General features: G+C 40.3%; 1 protein-coding gene and 1 long non-coding RNA gene across 3 annotated transcripts in view; one reads left to right on the top strand and one right to left on the bottom strand.

Moving 5' to 3' along the window:
* The window catches only part of LOC309711034, a 288,313-nt gene that overhangs the window by 176,244 nt on the left and 93,511 nt on the right, over positions 1–18,558 (bottom strand). The gene's annotated exons all lie outside the window — the stretch shown is intronic.
* Positions 4,813–13,403, top strand: tbx3a (T-box transcription factor 3a). 2 transcript variants are annotated; one of them, XM_082542739.1, is made up of 7 exons: positions 4,813–5,925; positions 7,107–7,389; positions 7,770–7,916; positions 8,878–8,954; positions 9,248–9,405; positions 9,954–10,597; positions 11,534–13,403. In XM_082542739.1, exons 1-7 carry the CDS (start codon positions 5,534–5,536, stop codon positions 11,978–11,980), a joined length of 2,148 nt encoding a protein of 715 aa, XP_082398865.1. In that variant the 5' UTR covers positions 4,813–5,533; the 3' UTR covers positions 11,981–13,403. The 2 variants fall into 2 exon arrangements, with proteins under 2 accessions (XP_082398865.1, XP_082398866.1); XM_082542740.1 differs by having other exon boundaries at positions 7,107–7,374.

The following is an 18,558-nucleotide window of genomic DNA, read 5'->3' on the forward strand; positions in this document are numbered from 1 at the left end:
CTGACCCCATTGCAAATTTTCCAGAAACTATTGGGGGGTAGTGGGGTTGACATGAGCCACACACTTATCCCACTTAACCTCTAGAGAGAAGCCACCCTAACCCCTTAGTCCAAGATTCCCTTGGTTGAGGAATGCACTGCTTTATACCACTCTGCTCTTAAAAGCACCATGTCTCGAGGTTGCACTCAATGGCAAAACCTTCTAACTTTGTGAGACCATAAACCCAAAGCAGCAGAGAGTGGATGCCAATGGTGAGGAAGCTAAATGGACAGCAGATACCAACATTGGGGCCTTCCCTGGCCACCGTTCTGCCCAAAACCAAATACTTTTTGATTTAAACCCAAAATAGTCCCTAACAGTTACATCTCATGAACATAGCAGGAGCATATTTATACTGTGCTAACTTGATGACAAATAACCTGAGGAATTTTCTGTTCCCCATTTACTATTGTTTGCTTTTTAGCATGCAAAACTAGTTCCAGTAGAATTCCCATTGCTCAGGATACAGTGGGAAAGATGCTTATCTCCCACGTTGGCGAGTGGTGGCACGTAAAGCAAGCTGAAGACTTTTGACACATGGTCCACATCTGAGGCATTTGCCATGAGTGTCTTGATCACACAGCGTGTAGCTACAGAGAAAGCCTGACGGCTGTTTATGGGGTTGAACAGACAAATCCCCCGCATTATACTCTACAGGTGATGCATGCCACTGGACTGGTTTTGTTCTAATAGCGTTGTGTACATTGCACTTTCAAAACGCAGCTGTCAGTTCTTACTCTTTTCTGCAGCAACAGGAATAATAGGCATGGCCTGGTTTATGTAAATAGGAAACATTTCACAAACTTTTTTTGTGGGCTCCTTTGGAAAACACAAGCCATTTTAAACAAAACACAAACTCCTGTGATTTCTTGATCTAAACACGATTATACTGAAATGTTTGCATGTAAAGTTTCTCAATATCTAAACTGGCGACACTGATTTCATTCCTTTCACGTAATCAATAAATGTATAAATTAATCCGTTTGGTTTTTATACCTTGTGTCAGATTTGTTTGGGTTTTTTGCTTTATTTTTTCTTTGCACCCCAGAGGTGCAAAAGAAAAAAAGCATGCCCTGTTTAACTTATGAATATAAAGCTTTATGCCCCCCCACCCCAATCTTCCAGCTGCTTCATCGTTAACTGTGTGGCAATAAGGTAAATGTTATGAGCCTGCATCACTGCTGATTAACAACCTTAACCAAAAACAGCAAATATCTCCCTAAGATAAAATTTCAAAAATAACATTTTCCTTAGTCAGCCTGTAGTAAATGCTTTGCTATCAATAGGTACATCTTCTAATTAACTAAAATAGTATTCAATCAATACCCATAACTGGCCATTGGAAGAATTGATGAGAGCAAGGGTTGACTTGACAAAAAATGATTGACATGGACATTTCATCAACAGGTAAAGAGCTTATCAATCTTCCAGCCAATTGACTAAAACATTTGTGTTATTCTGGCTATGCAATTTAGAGTCTGCACTCTTTTTGGGAGGCAATATGGTCTTGGTTAATCAATTTTAGCCCCACCTAAATGTCTGAGGTAAATGGTTTGTATTCAGAGAGTCATTATGCTGTTAATTGACCCCCCCCCCCCCCCCCCCCCCCCCCTCTGCTTGTTGTTGGGGTGCACATAATGAGGTTTGGGTTCATTATACTTCTTGGATACACCAATCTTGTGATGTTTCCTTTTCCTATCATGTTCTGTTAAGGCTGATGATTCTCACCAGACAATCTCCTCTATCCAGGAGTGGTGCCACCAAGTCTGTCCTTGCTTATCATTAACAATCTGCAAATAAACAGGACAGCATACATTACATCACTTGCAGCTCCATGATCAATTCCAGGAATGTCTTTGAAGCTTTGCTTAATGAACCTACACAGTGTAGCTGCTCTGTGTAGTTAAGCAATGAAAGCTTCATAACCCATGACATCAGTGCAGGTTTTTTCATCCCTGATAATATTTTAAGGCTTGCAAAGGAATATAAACAAAAATAAAATAAAGTAATAAAAACACAGAGTGGTTGTAGTTTTCTCTTCTTCTTCTCTACCTTTTTTCCAAGAATCTTAAGTCACATCGTTCAAGGATCATTTCCGTAAACTGTGTGGACAGTACACCATGGCAGCTTTAAAACACAAGCCATCCCCGAAGCTGCCCAAAATCACGCAAACCACACACCCACCCACACACGTGGAGTGAGAAATTTTAGAGGCTGTCCAGTCAAATATACTACCCCTTCTGATTTTGATATGCATGATCTCTGTACAAAAGGGAAGCGCTGACAAAGTTGGCTTCATCAATCAGTTGTGTCAGCTCAGTCCTTTTTATAGCCTCCTGAAGTCCCTGAGAGCCCTAACCCTGTAAAAGTTTATAAGTATTGACCATTCCCTACTTGCTTAGCTAATGAAGGCAGCTTGGCCACATAGCCTGGAAGGCTGCCACAGTGTCAACACTGCTTCCTATTTGATGACACCCTGCGCTAAATTGAAATGTGCCGCTAATGGGGGCAAGTGTTTAAAGAAGAATAAGCCCCAGTAACTGACACAGACCTGACCTCTCTTACACAAAGAGATGACTGCAAGCTCTCATATAGAAAACAGCACCTTAATGCTGGACATTGCACGCACTGTTTAGCTACTTAGCTCCAGGTGTTCTGTAAGATCTCCATTCAGTCAGAAGTTGCTGGAGCTTATCAATAGTGGCGCATTTGTTTTCTATAGCAAATCAATAACAGAGAAAATACGCCACATCCGAGTACATCTCCTGGTGGTATATATGCATGCACTCCAGTTTACGTACTTGTATACAGTATCTACACAGGCAAGAGGGGCAGGTTTCTAAGACAGCGCCTAACAATAATTATGATGAAGAGGACATCCGACCGACAATAAACAAAAACCTGCACAACATGCGCGCGGTGGTCTCACACTGATACTTGCGAGCACGAGCGCTTTTGTTTTCAATTCAGTGCAAGCTTTTACAAATTCTAACAACCAGTGTGCGACAAACAGGCCACATTTCCACGTTGTCAACCTATTCAGAATGCTGCATGCAGAATCATCATAATTCACTACATCCCTGTTGATTTTTGTAAGAATTTGCTCATTCCCTCAAGGACTCTCAGATCCACGCGGTCCCCGCCTGGATCCATGGAGACAGACAAATGACTGAGAATTGATGGTCAATGTTTGCCCAAGGCTGCTGACTGGCCACTGCACTCTAGTTTACTTGTGAATTAGTGGTTAAATTGCATTTTGGAGAGCACTAGCGTGGCTTTGTCTTGGGTTCACTTCGACGCTGTGCAGAAAAAACTGTCACTGCACCGACTAATGAGCTGCTTCTAATTGGCGTTTTTAAGCATCTTATAAGTATATCAGCATTGTTAATAGGCGCATACTGCATGTTACCGTTATGGAAGTGCACTGTGGACCTTAGGCTATAGCGGTTATGGAAAATAGGTTATGACAGCTTGTACGGGTGTAACAGGAACAACACTGGCTCAGATAGCTTAAAAAAATACCCGTGCATTATCAATAACACCTAGTTGGTTATCCAGCGTGAGCAACTGTCATTTTGCAGAGGCAGGCTATAACGGAATTGTTTCCCAGAGACAGTTGTGCCGGGAAAGTGTGCTATATTTAACAAGAGAATTGATTGGTAGGCTATGATTCAAAACATAGACGTTTTGTTGGGGAAGTGATAATGCAGTAGCACAAGTGAGCACATCCTCCCCGAACTGTGCTCCTCTGGGTATTTGTGCGCAAACTTGTGATACGGGATGAGCCTCAGCAAAGATGAACTTGGCTGTTAAATAAAACCCATTTCAAGTCGAAATGAAAATATTTATATTCACTGGCTCATCAAAATAATGTATTTCCACATCATATGTACAGCACGCTTCTCTCACACCGAGTCAAATCCAAACATGGCTTGATGAGGAAAAGTGGAAGTGAAGACCTCACTGTAGGGAGTATAATCTAGGAAGATAATAAATGAAAAAAAAATGAACACACCTTACACCCGTGAGCTTTCAAATTTTTAAAAATAAAAATAAAAATAAATAGCCTAATAAACTAATTCAAGTTAAAATAACTGTTAGCGAAAGCCTCAAAGGTGTCATAATATTCGCCTAACGTTACATTACTGTCAGGAGCTTATCATAGAGCGCTTCATCCGTAACCCGGTCATATTTTCCTGAACTTTGATTTCAAAGGAGGTCGTTACTGGAAATGTTCCTCTGTTTTCCGGTGCTGATAAATCTGTGCTCGCAGACTCTGTAAACTAAGAAGTGAAAAAATTTAATTGTTATATTAAATTATGACATAAATCTGATTATAACCCAGCAGGACAGTCTTCGTGGTATTCAAACCAAAAAGAAAAAAGAAAACACGGTGATACGGTGGGGAATGGGACAGAGAAGGAATTCAGCAGCGCAACACAACAACCGGCCGACAAAGCGAGCCGGTCTCCCGGCTTGGCTTGTCTGCTCTCTCCCTTTCGCTGGGTCTCACACACCGACCAATAGCGCAAGTTCTATAACGATGTTGACATATTCACACAACACTGGCTGAGGCAGGGTGGTGTTTCACGGCAAAGCCCTTTTTAGTTTCCAAACACCTTTTTATAAGTCTGAAGTCTGTCCCCTCCACCCGACCTGTTAAAACCACGCCCACGCAGCCACACAATTGGTCCGAAAGCGTCAAAGAGCCAATCAAACCGAGCGCTGCTACTCTCTGTTGCATACACATCCATACAGTATGAAGCCCTATGGGCCACAGAGGCGCTAGGAAAATCACGGAGCTGGGACCTTACCACCTCTCTTTCTCTCTCTCTCTCTCGCTGGCCGTCAGCGGACTCCTTTCTTTTGCACACGTCTTTCCCTGAAATGTGTGTGTGCGTGAAAGGGAGAGGAGGAATAAAGTGTGTGCGCGCGTGTGAGGGTACATGTCCGGAGCGAGTAAAGGCAGGGGGATTATTCGGCGCTATCGAAATATTTCAACACGTCGCTTTCGCTGCAGGACTGAAGCCAATAAGAGGGAACCCATTTTAACAGGAATGCCGATATTGTAAACAGCAGCAGAAGAGAAGGAATGCACCGCAGTCAATTAAGTGACTCACCTCACTCGGTTTAATTCGACTAATGTCCGAAAGACGCAGAAAGTTGTCCGATGCGCGTTAACCTCCGAAGAAAATCTGCCTGGCAGCACTCTTGAAGATTAATGGAGAGCACTTATACATTTCACTTTGCAGACTTTTGACCAACGATTCGGCAAATGACTGCAGAGATTTCCCGGCAACTTGGGAAAAAATAGTGGATGCTTGTTCCCGTCGAGTTCAAGGAGGAATTTCCAAAAAGCTTTCCAACTCCAGATTTGTTTTGATTTTTGCTTCTTATTTTGCCATCATTTGGCTCTGTCATACGCGAGCCTTAGTGTTCTAAGAAGTATTGCTTTCAATCCAGCCAGTCGTCTACGTTTGTTGCCTGCTCTTGGATGAACTTCCTGATGAGAGATCCAGTCATACAAGGATCAAGTATGGCATATCATCCGTTTATACCTCACCGGGGTCCGGAATTTGCCATGAGTGCGATGCTGGGTCACCAGCCTCCCTTCTTCCCGGCCCTGGCTCTCCCTCCCAGCGGCTCCCTCTCTTTGCCGGGCGCCCTTGGAAAGCCGATCATGGACCAGCTGATGGGAGCCGCGGAGACCGGCCTCCACTTCTCCTCGCTGGGACATCAGGCTGCTGCCGCCCACCTCAGGCCTCTGAAGACTTTGGAGCCTGAGGAAGAGGTGGAGGACGACCCAAAAGTTCACTTGGAAGCCAAGGAGCTTTGGGAACTCTTCCACAAGAAGGGCACTGAGATGGTGATCACAAAATCCGGAAGGTGAAACATGTTTTTGTGTTTATTCAAATAATTTAAAAAACAACAACAACGCAGAATCCTGTTGTGTGTGATCAAAATGTGGGATGTTATGTCATAGCCTGCACACATACAGATAGATTACAATTACTACAATTGCTTTAGAAGAACAAGTATAGAATAATCCTTTAATTGTCCCACAAGGGGAAATTTGGTTGTAACAGCAGCCAAAAAGACACATATACAAGCAAACAGTACACAGGACACAGAACAGAAACATACACAATTTTTCTTACATATTTACATTAAGGACAATGGTTACTATATACAGAGAGTACTGTACAGTTATTAAATTAAATAAAAAAGCCTTTACATTCCTCTAAGTTCAACTGGTTACGTTGACATTTCAGTCTAAATATGCCACAAATATAACGCTGAAACTGCATTTTTTAGTTATAGAGTAAAACAGCAAAGATCGGCCATTTCTGATATCTATTTCTCGCTCGGAAAATAAAGAGACCATCTGTAGTTACAGTGTAAATTTTCGTGTTCACACAGCCTGCAAAGACACTTTCCTAGGACGTGTTTATTGGTGGAAAACAGCATACACTCGCATAAAATAAAAGGGATTATGCATGCAACTCATGAATTATTAATATTAAACCTTGTCTTTCATTAGTTTTCACTTGAAAGATCTATACACAGCTTATGATATAAAATACAGCTTGATAATATTTTTTTTACCCACTGCCCTTTTTATCTAGATTTTCTGTTGTCAGAATACTCTATTAAAGTGGCTCATAGAGCTCTGACTAAATTAATTTTATCATCACGGTAATCTTATTGTGTGTGTGTGTGTGTGTGTGTGTGTGTGTGTGTGTGTGTGTGTGTGTGTGTGTGTGTGTGTGTGTGTGTGTGTGTGTGTGTGTGTAGGCCTTTCGTGACATTAAGAATCAAGACATCATTTATTTATTGGAGAGTACATACTCATAATATATTTGTTTACCAACACATACTTACATTAATTAATAGCAGGCTGCCACACTGAGATTATAGCGGTGTAATACACTTCTTAAAATCTAGACCTTAGTTTATTTACGTGCACCTAAAAAACATTGTGTTTTTTAAAATATCGTTGGAAATTTTCCCCCGTGATTTATTTTGTAACGCATTCGTGTTCATAATATATTTTTGTTCTTTCACAGGCGGATGTTCCCTCCGTTCAAAGTGAGGTGCACTGGTCTGGACAAGAAGGCAAAGTACATACTCTTGATGGATATAGTTGCAGCCGACGACTGCAGGTACAAATTTCATAACTCCCGCTGGATGGTGGCAGGAAAGGCCGACCCCGAAATGCCAAAGAGGATGTACATTCACCCGGACAGTCCGGCTACTGGTGAACAGTGGATGTCAAAAGTCGTCAATTTTCACAAACTCAAGCTGACAAATAACATCTCTGACAAGCATGGATTTGTAAGTTCAACTAATGTATGTCAATTTCCCTATTTATCAACTTACCGCTTTAGTAAACACATGTCGTCATGATTTAAAATTGATTGTTTTATTTTAGTACAGTTTGTTTGTTTTTTTAAATGAACACCTAAAAGACCCGTTTACAAAAATAAAAATGTCAAACGTGGTCATGTTGAGATATTTTGTAAGAGTTATTTTTTTATTTATTGCAAATATTAAGCTTGACATTTAAACTTGTTTTAGTGCAGATATGGCTCGATTTGTCTATTTTAATACGAAGAGAGCTTATGTTTTAACAAACTAGCGATCCTAAAAAGTAACACAGAATAAACAAATCTCTTTGTATTGTGAGCCTTTTATAATTGCTCATGTTTGTGACTGTGTGTGTGTTGCAGACCATTCTTAACTCGATGCACAAATATCAGCCCCGGTTTCACATTGTGAGGGCCAACGATATTCTCAAACTCCCGTACAGTACCTTCAGGACTTATGTTTTTCCTGAAACGGATTTCATTGCTGTGACCGCTTATCAAAATGACAAGGTAAGCGCAATTATTGCCCAGAGGTCTGCTAAACTTATATTCTGAATTTTTTTTTCTCAAATGTAGCCTCCCTAGCCGTGCCAGACGCGCTTTCCTTTCTGCTCTGCACCTTTTTGTTGTCATAAAATATGAAAGACGTCATATTTGTTTGAGGCTGGGAGCTTGTAGTATCATAGCGTGGGTCAGGGTTTGGCGAGTGAGGGGTGGGGGGTTGCGACTAAGTGCCACATTCACCAGTCTGTGGTAGGAAAGTCATAATTCAGAGGAATGTTGTGCAGGTTATCTTTCTTTTATTTAATCACGTGGAAGGGATTTGGCTCAGACCCAGACCCGCTCTCGTTCTCCCTGTCTTTGCATTTGTGATTGCAGGCTGTGTGTGTGTGTGTGTGTGTGTGTGTGTGTGTGTGTGTGTGTGTGTGTGTGTGTGTGTGTGTGTGTGTGTGTACAGCTACAGTGTGTGTACACGGGGGCGAAGAAACGTAAAGGGGGGAAAGAGGGAAATTGCTTCAGACTGTAGTGCATGGTAGCGTTTTATTTTTTGTAAGAAAAAGAATAAATTAAAATCAAAATCGTCTCAGTGGCTCTTTGGAAGAGCTGGAAACCCCTTGGCACCACATCTGCCCTCCCATCTGCAGTTCTATCACTGCCAGCTGGAGGGGAAGTGGTGAGTGAATAAAGTTTTGCAAAAATCACAAACAACGCTGCATACTTCACACTCGTGGAGAAACGTGCCAATAGTAGGACTGCTGCTTCCTTTGTGTTCATGCGTCTTTTTGTTTATCGCGTGTTTTACCTCTAAAACCCCCAAAGAGAAGTTCCACAAAACTTTGGCCTTTGGGACCAGTGATCATTGTGTCTTGTAAAGTTGGAACAATAACTGGCTTAAAGCGGCACTGAATGACTTTTAGGGATGTTTCCTTTCCTATTTACTGTTATTTACACACAGTTTCAATTATTTCAGATAACGCAGCTGAAAATCGACCATAATCCATTTGCTAAAGGATTCCGTGACACGGGCAATGGGAGAAGGGAAAAGAGGTAAGCTAGAGGGAAAAACGGGAATATACGTGAAAATAAAGGGCGAAAAGACTTACTGCATTTAGGCTACATGTAGACAGACAGTGATCTTGCTGGATTAAAACTACGTCTAAGCTTCCACATTAACCGCAGGGGGTCCGACTCTTCACAAGATTACTCTAAATCTATAGGCTAATTCTAAAGTCATAAATCTTTTGAATAAAAATAATCTTACTAAGCTTCTGCATTATTTGTTATGTTTTTTAACCTGAACTGTGGCTACCACCTATAATAACCTAGCTACTTGCGCGCAGGAAACAGCTGGCCCTGCAATCCATGCGTTCCTACGAGGAGCATCAGAAAAAGGAAAACGGGGCTTCAGACGACTCCTCTGGAGAGCAGCCTTCTTTTAAGTGTTTCGGCCAGGCCTCGTCCCCTGCCGTGTCTACAGTGGGCCCCCCACACCTGAAAGGTAGGCTGACAGACCCCACCACTAGTCACAGCTCTGATCACAAGTTATGTGTCAACTCGTAAAATTTCCACTATGCCAAGACTTTTTCAGGGTAGCTGAACGTAATGTGTTCAATTAAATCTGCGAAGCCAAGCTATGAATGAATAGCTGATCATTTACATGAGGAAAATTGATAGGGAAAGTCTCTACAATTACCGTCTCGTTCAGATTAACAATAAACAATTAAACAAGGATTAGCCTCAGTATAGTTGGTGCTGTTGTGTCTGCTACAGCTGTTTTGGAGCAATTTGCAAAAATACATTAAAATACTCAAAAAAGGCCATGTGAGAATGTGTAACACACCGCCATCTATTATTGGAAGCAATGCAAATAAACCTCATCGGTGTGGATTCCTATTGTGCAATAAATGTCCTGCGTGTTTGTTTTCTATTCGACCTCTGAGGGTCAGCTGTAGCGGGCTACCTCAGATAGTAGGAGTTATTATTATTATTGCCATGATTCACCCATGTGCGAAAGGGAAACTGATATTCTACTCCTCCTACTTACAGACTTCTGCGACAGCGATGAGGATAGCGACGACGAGAGCAAAGATGGACACAATAAAGATGGTCCGGACTCCAGCAAGATTTCCACCACCACAGAGGACGGGAAGGATCACGAAGCGAGTCCAGCTAAAGGGCATCCGTTCAGTAGCAGTGACTCTACTAGTAGGACCCGCGAAAGCGGTCCCAGGACTGAGAAAAGCCAGGCAGACTCACGGCAGAGCCCCATCACTGTTATCTCCAGTACCACCCGCTCTGGAGAAGAACTCAAGAGCCCGAACCAGGACCATCCCAAAACGGACGAATGTAGGTCAATAAGCAAGGACAGTTTCATGCCTTTGACCGTTCAGACTGACAGCGCACACATAGGTCACAGCCACCTGCATAATTTTGGATTTCCTACAGGCCTAACAGGACAACAGTTTTTTAATCACCTAGGGAGCGCGCATCCGTTTCTCTTGCACCCCAGTCAGTTCAACATGGGGGGCGCATTCTCAAACATGGCCGCAGGCATGGGACCACTATTGACAGCCGTGTCCACGGGAGGGGTGAGCACCATGGACACAGCTAGTATGGCATCACCTCCGCAAAGCTTGACGGGGGCGCCAGGTCTGCCCTTTCATCTGCAGCAACACGTCTTGGCATCACAGGTAAAACCCGTTTTCTCTGGCCTGTGGGCCTACCGCCAGCTTTGCGCAAACATGTGATTGGCATTTCAACACAGCCGACTAGGCCCAGATTTAATATCGTGTGAGATAATTCTATGCATTTAATGCTCACAAGTTAGCGTGAACACGATTTGAGAAAGTGTGCGTGTGGTTGTGCGTGTGCGGCTGTATTGTTCTTGCGGGGGTTTGTTTATTTTGTTTTAAGGCCAAATGGGCTAATATTCGAAGTGAAGTCATGCAGCTGTATTTTGACTGAGCACGGTGTCGTGGGCATGGTTTTACTAGATTTCACTTTGGACTCTTGTTGTTAATTCTGGAGTAACTATGTCTGGTTAAAAAGGCTGGATTTGAGGCAACCTTACAAAAAGCTTTTTATCATTTCTTCTGCTAGTTTTGTTTTCATAAAAGGTCATTATTATTATAATTTTAGTATTTTAGAGCCACAATGGTGAGTAATAAAAAACCGTATGACTCAAATAAGGAAAGATCATTATGTTTTAATAGACAACAAAGTGTCTATTTCCCCCTATTTATTATCAAAGCCTTATGGTTTCTTTAGCGGAAGTATCAGGGAACCCGATTTTTCTTAATTCTTAAACAAGTGCAAAATGTGTTTTTAGAGTGGATCGTAAAGCTTTCCGGCTGAATATTTTGTAATGCATGGAAGTTACTACGATCTTTACAAGTCAAATCCTCGTTCTGGATCAGTGAACGTAAAATCTCCAAGCAGATTCGATGAAGTGTGATAAAATGAAGCTTTTAAATTTTGGGAAAATCATAACTCAAATGCATTTCTCTTGCCTTTCCCCTTCTTTTTTGGGAGGCTCACGTGTTGTTTTACTCTGTTAGAAGTGTTTGAATGGTGTGATCAGCGGTGTGATATGTGGCTCACTCTCAGTTTCTCCCATTTACCCGCAGGGCATTGCCATGTCTCCCTTTGGCAATTTATTCCCTTATCCGTACACGTACATGGCAGCAGCCGCGGCAGCCTCGTCTGCTGCCTCCTCCACAGTGCACCGACACCCTTTCCTGAACGCAGTCCGTCCCCGACTCAGGTACAGCCCCTACTCTCTCCCGATGACGGTACCGGACAGCACGCTGCTCACCACTGCCATGCCCTCCATGGCCAGCGGCGGGGCCGAGCTGAAAGGGGAAGGCATCGTACCAGCGAGCCCAGTGTCCGCTGTCACCCTGGATTCCACGTCGGAAGTTACCAGTCATTCGTCCACAATATCCTCCGGATCGGTCTCCATGTCCCCAAAGACTTGCACGGAGAAAGACGCGGCCAACGAGCTTCAGAGCATTCAGCGCCTGGTCAGTGGACTCGACTCAAACCAAGACAGGCCACGGAGCGGGTCCCCCTAGGATTTCTTTTTGTTTGTTTTCAAATCTGCTTCTTATGGGGTGTTTTGTTGTCTTGAAAAGAGAAACACATCGACACATTGAAGGTGATGACATCACTGACCCTCGTAGACTAATGCAGGGTTGTTGTTTTTTTTAAAGAAAAGCTCAAACCGTGAACTGTTGGACCTTTTTCGTTTCTGAAATGCACTTTGTTTAATAATCATCTGATCTGTATATTTCTTTCTCTTGCTCTTCTTTTTTTTGTTAAATTAAACATCGCTCGTATCCTGTCATATGAATACCGTACAAGTATTGAAACTGAATCGCTGGCATGGGTGTGACTTACAGATTTAGGAGAAGTTGCTGCTGTGTCCTGTCTCCTAACGTTATTGTACACACGGGGGGTGAAGTGTTTTTTTTTTTCAATATGCACTCTGATTTGATTTGACTTATCTGCATTCACTACCGTTTGACCTACCTTTGAAAGACTGCTGTATTTTGTTGTAGCTCTTAATTCATTGAAAACGTTGCATGCCCTCTAAAAGAAACCGAATGTCGTTTCAACACTAAAAAAAGTTAAACGAAAAATTGTGGGAAGATATTCCATTTGAATATAATTATCAGGTATTCATTTAATTTTCTTTTCAATTAGGTTATGAACTGTAAAAAAAAGAAAGAAAGAAAGAAAGAAAGAAAGAAATTTGTTTTTCTTCATGCGTTTTTTTAATGAGATTAGGCCGATTCTAAAATGACTGGTGCTCCGAGACAAGTGTGTGACCCAGGCATGCAGGCAAAGGGAAGCAGGAATTTAAAGTAAATATAAAAGAAAAAAGAAATGAAAATGAAAGGTCGTATTGATCATCGCTGTAAATAGGAATATATAAAATATTTATGTAATTATTTCATATTGTTATTGCTTGTAAATACAACTGAGTAGTTTGTTTTTAGGGATCTGTTCTTAATTTATTGTCGATATACCTGTGTAAAGATAGTTTGTGGACTATTATCCTTTTTTGTTGCCATCTGCATTTATACCCCATTTAAAATATGGAATTTACCCCCTTCCCAAATATCCACTGAGCTAGTTATTCACACTCATGTGCCATTGTATTTTCACCTGTCCTCGTGTGTGAAGTCCTACTGTTTAAGACGAATGAAAAAACGACAACGCACTGCACCAATGGCTTGAAAAAACGTATATATTATTTTTGGAGAAGGGTTTTTAAAAGAAAAAAAGTGCTGTTGAAGTGTGAAAAAAGTGGACAATCTTTCTGTTATTAACATACTTTGCGAGTCTGATCTTAAAAGTGCCGCATACTCGAAAAAATGAAGGTTTCTTTTTGTGTTTCTTAAGTTGTCAGTGGGTTATGTTGTATTGGAGTTATGTCTAGTTTACAACATCGACATCGTGTTCTTGAAAGTTTCAATAAAATGTCGAAATGCCTTTCTTTTCTTTTCTTTTCTTTCTTCTTTTTTTCTCGTTTTATCCAATACAGCGGAGAACTATTTTAAACTACAATTCGCAATTAAATTCGCATACCGGCCTGTAGAAGGCTGGGATTGTGCGATACAGTCCCAAAAAAATTCTGCCACCATGTTTTTGATTACTTTGTGAAGGTGAGTGAAGTCTCTCTAGGCTGTGTTCAAAAAGTCAAATTAAGATAAGTCAGAACCTGGGATGGCTACCTGGATAAGAGGCCTCACGGTGTAATTCAGCGCCGTTTTTATGGGTCTCACTTGACGTCTAATGCAAGCTAGAGTTTTACAAATATACTATGAATTAATCTTTTTGTGGAAATCTGAAAGAAAGGTGGTGCAGTTTAAAAGAAAATCTTGAAATAATTTTACAAGCTATGAGAATTTGGGGGTTTTCAGGCCAGCAATTTTTGGATTTAATATCGCATCTTGAAAAAGTTCCTTTTTGGCCAAACAGGTCCGCAATTTAGTTTCGGTTTAGTAAAAGAAAAGAAAAGGAAAAGGACAGCGTCAGAGGAGCCACATGAAACTGACACTGCTGATGAGGCAGCGTGGTGAAGGTGTGTTACTTTCGGACAGAGACTAAGACTACGACATCCCTTGATTACCCTCTATATTGCTCTTCGTGTCGTGAATTTATCAGCGACACGAAGAGTCGTATATTGTCTGGTTAATATGTAGCAAACCTGGCGCTAGTGAATAGGTGTAGACATCATACAAACTGTCTCAATTGGCCTGTCTTATTGCTCACCTGGCGCCTTCGATGGGCATATCTGCCATTTTATTGCACGGAAGGCGACAATGCGTCTGTAATAGTACCGAGATACGACGCCCCCAAGCGGCTACAGCGCAGGTTTATTAACTGCACACTAGGCCAAATGACAAATCTTGGGTGAGAGCTCTCTGAGGGGCCAGTGATAAAGTGATAACGATTGTTTGACTTGAACATACAGCTACTGTAATTTCAATAATTTGTGACATTTAATAGCTAATAAAGGAGTGTGTAATGACTTTGTTTAATACAACAAAAGTAGCACACAAACACACTGAAATAAAAGCTGTGCGCTTGATAGCCCCATCCCACGTGAACGACCACAGATACTGTAAGGGACATATAACAATATAACAATATAACGGTGCATGATGATGAACAATAAACAGTGACAGTAACAAAAGTACCGCATGTAAACTACTATATATATATATATATATATATATATATATATATATATATATATATATATATATATATACATATATATAAGAGAGAGACAGACAGACCGACAGACAGAAGTTTTTCTTTTAATAAAGTGCAGAAATAAAAAATATTTAGGGAGCACTCTATTTATGCATCTCTTTCTGGAATGATGCTTTTCGTTTACATTAACCTTTGTAAAGTCATTTTGTTATTACTGAATTTGGCTGTTAATAGAACTTATTTCTAACATTTCATTCATCGCGATATGATGTATGATTTAAATGTTCCCTTATTTTTATGTATTTATTTAGTTTGTACCGGTTTGCTCAAATGCCTATATTATAGCCTGAACTTATAACAGTTTGGTATTACAAGACGGTATTAGAAGTATTAGAAGTTTCCTAGAGTTGCCTTTAGTGAAGAGGCTCAACAGGTCGCTTTTATGTACGAGCCAGTTATGCCATCTAGTGGCAGGAAGTCACGAGTCACTTGAAAACCTTCAGTGTCCACTGCCAAAGAAATTTTTGAACCACACTTAAACGAAAAAACATGCTTAAGTTGAATTACAACAATAATAATTCAGAGAATGAATTTCAGCTTGATCTTTGAATTTGCAGAATAGATATGTTTGTGTATACAATTAGAAATTAATGCTAAACTCTTTGCTTTTTTGTATAACATTTCATGAAAAATATTTTTTTTTATCATATAGTACAGTTGATCAAATCTTTCACATCATGTCCAAGGACTCAGTATTCACAATATCACTGTAATCATTTGTAATAATTAGCACTATAACCAGTATATTAATATACATTTTGACTGTAAAGGTTTATGACTGCACATAATCCACACTTATGGAAGAGCAAACTGCAAACTGAATCTTTAAATCTGCATATATTTTTTCAGCAGTAAGTGGTCCAGTCACACTATAGTCTAACTTGTGGCCTACGTGGAGTTAAACAAGAAAAACTAGCTTTTAAATCTTTCGTTGTTGATGTTATTTGCATCATAAAGGTTTTATATCTGCTGTTGTAATTTTGGTCTTCTTTTAAAAGCCCAGGAGTCTGTTAATAACGCATTGTTCTCCACACACACACCCAGAGAGAAACAGAGAAATAGTGGCTTGCTTTGAGTTACACCTTTCTCTCGAGACTAGATTCTTGCCGTTTCACAGTTCTACATGTATTTCAGAATCAGAATCAGAATCGTGTTTATTGGCCAAGTATATGTGCAGACACATACAGGGAATTTGGTTCCGGTAGATGGTGGCTCTCAAGCACAGCAATGTAAAACACACACACACACACACACACACACACACACACACACACACACACACACACACACACACACACACACACACACACGTGTCTATATATACACATTACACATGTGTACACAAAGCTGTGTAAACCAACTATAAATAACGAATCTAACTTATATACATAAAATACAGAAATGAATGAGGTGGAATGAATACTACAAAATGTACATAAGGTGCAGTTGCAGTCTGGCAGTGGGAGCAGTGTGACAGGTCAACTGTTAAGAGGGGGGAGATGACGAGGGGAAAGAAACTGTTCCTGTGTCGGGTGGTCCTGGTCTGCAGGCTTCTGTACCGTCTGCCAGAGGGCAGCAGATCAAAAAGTCTGTGTGCAGGGTGTGAGGGGTCTGTGATGATTTATGAGTATATGTGTAATATGTGTATGACTTTGAGTATACATGCAAAGGGAAATTGTAAAAAGAAAAAGAAACATCACAACTAAGCTAATTGCAAGTTGGTGCAGTCTAGTACCACCTGAATATTTTGCGCAAATACTAATTTTTGAAATGATAAAAATCGTGTTCACAAATGTGCTTCTATGGAAACACCACAAAAAATACACTTCTCAGAAAATAACTTGAAATTTTGAGTTATTAAGTCAAAAATTTGAGATAATAACCCAAAGGTTTGACTTATGAATGACATGGGGAAAAAAATCAATGGTGGACAGAAGCTTCCTTTCTATTTATTTTTGCAAACACTGAAGAGTATTATTGTAGTTTGAATCCCAAAATAGTACATATATTTGATGTACTATACAACTCAGTTACATTTGATACACTTTGGTTGTTCGTCACATCAACATTAATGAACATGATGTTAGTGGATCTACACCCTCCTCCGTGTCATTCTTGAAGCACCTCAAATGGTATGAGTGAATTGGGAAAAATGTTTAAACTTAGTAACTTGCATTGCCACGAAAAGGAAAGATCTGTGTGTTCCTCTCATGTAAAAATAACCAAAAACGTATATTTTTTCTTTTAAATTTTCCTAAATAAGTTGATTTTTCATGTCCACTTCCCTTTTTTTTCATGTGGTGGCACTGCACTCTAGTGTCCAAGGAACGTTACTGCAGTTACAGTTTTGATACAAACAAAATTATTAAATGGTGTTTCTTTTTTCTTTTAATTTCAGATAATGCCGTTTTTCAAGAATTACTTGTAGCACTTTAGTATTTTAAGTTATCAAATACAGTGACACACTATTCTCAACCTGCAGTCTCCTGCTTGATTTCTGGCAAAACATGCAAAACAGACCTGGAGTGTGAATTTCACTTAAACATCTTTTGCTCACAATCTTGTTCTCGAGGAATAGAATTATATTTCTCCTGTGTTCACTGTATTGGTTTACAGAGAGAGGTACAAAAAATTTATTTCTATAGACAGCTTAAGACAAAGGGGCAACTGAGATTGGACACATTATTTTAAAATAGATGGAAAGAAAGTGCAAAAACCATTGTGGGCAATCTAGTGGCAAAGTGGTTAGATGCAGGGAAGGAAAATACCTTCAGTGGTTTGACTCTTGAAGGGTTTGGCCTTGCACGTCACACCCATAGTCTATTTTCTGTCTTATGGGCAACTAAATCTGTAGATGCATGCAATTTATGGTGTCACTGAAAATGTGGACAACTACATTTGGTATAACTGATGAATAGAAAGTATTCTAGATGATCTTTGTGTTGTTATGTAAGTTGTTGCCTGAAGGAAAAAATAATAACACTGCGTGTCAGGCTTAAACAAATATTGAAAAGAAGACGATACTGAAACGTTCCAGAGCGGTTGTGGGATGAAAGACTGAGACCTAGCTGCGTGATTGCTTGTTTTAAAGGAACAAGCCCGGGAGGAGTGCACTGGACTTTTGTTGTGAGAAGATGTTGCTCATAATCTCACCTCTGAGGATCAAGTTGCATTGATCTGAGACTTTTGCAGCTTTCTAAATTTGCCTACCTGTCAGTCAGTGAAATTCTCCATGTCTATTGCTGTCTACTCCATCACAATGTGTTACCCTGGGGCTGTGGAGGTGTGTCATGGCTCGCTCAAGAACATGATAGTGCAAGAATCTGCAGTTGAATCTGGTCAGATCATATTACACAATGTGCAAGGCAACTTCCTTTTCTCGGATAATACCAGTAGGTATGCCATGTCACTGAGATTCAGTAAGTTTACCTTTCACTATAAAGGCACATAGATAAGATTTTCCTGGCTTTTGTGGGATTTTGTGAAGCTATAAACAATTTTTTAAAAACTTTCTATGAAATAGTTATTCAGTTTTTGTTTACTTAAAGTAGCAAAAAGGTTTTACATAAGCCATCAAATTGTCAGAAATGTTCAATTACTGAAATACAAGCCTGTAAGTAAGTATAGAAAATAGATTAAACCAGTTGTAGGCAAATCCTCATTTGTCACATTACAAGTATATAATGCTTGCCTTAACGCAACATAATACTTTGATTAAGTCAACATTTGAAGTGAACAACTTATCATGGAATATGAGTTAACAATTATGCTCATGTTATCATCACATTCAAATGTAGTGTTCATGCAAAGGACTAAATAACTAAATATTAATCATAATAATGGTTCCTCCCGTTGGATTCTAAGT

The sequence above is a fragment of the Aulonocara stuartgranti genome (assembly GCF_965226115.1).
Source record: "Aulonocara stuartgranti genome assembly, chromosome: 7".
Classification (NCBI taxonomy): Eukaryota; Metazoa; Chordata; class Actinopteri; order Cichliformes; family Cichlidae; genus Aulonocara; species Aulonocara stuartgranti.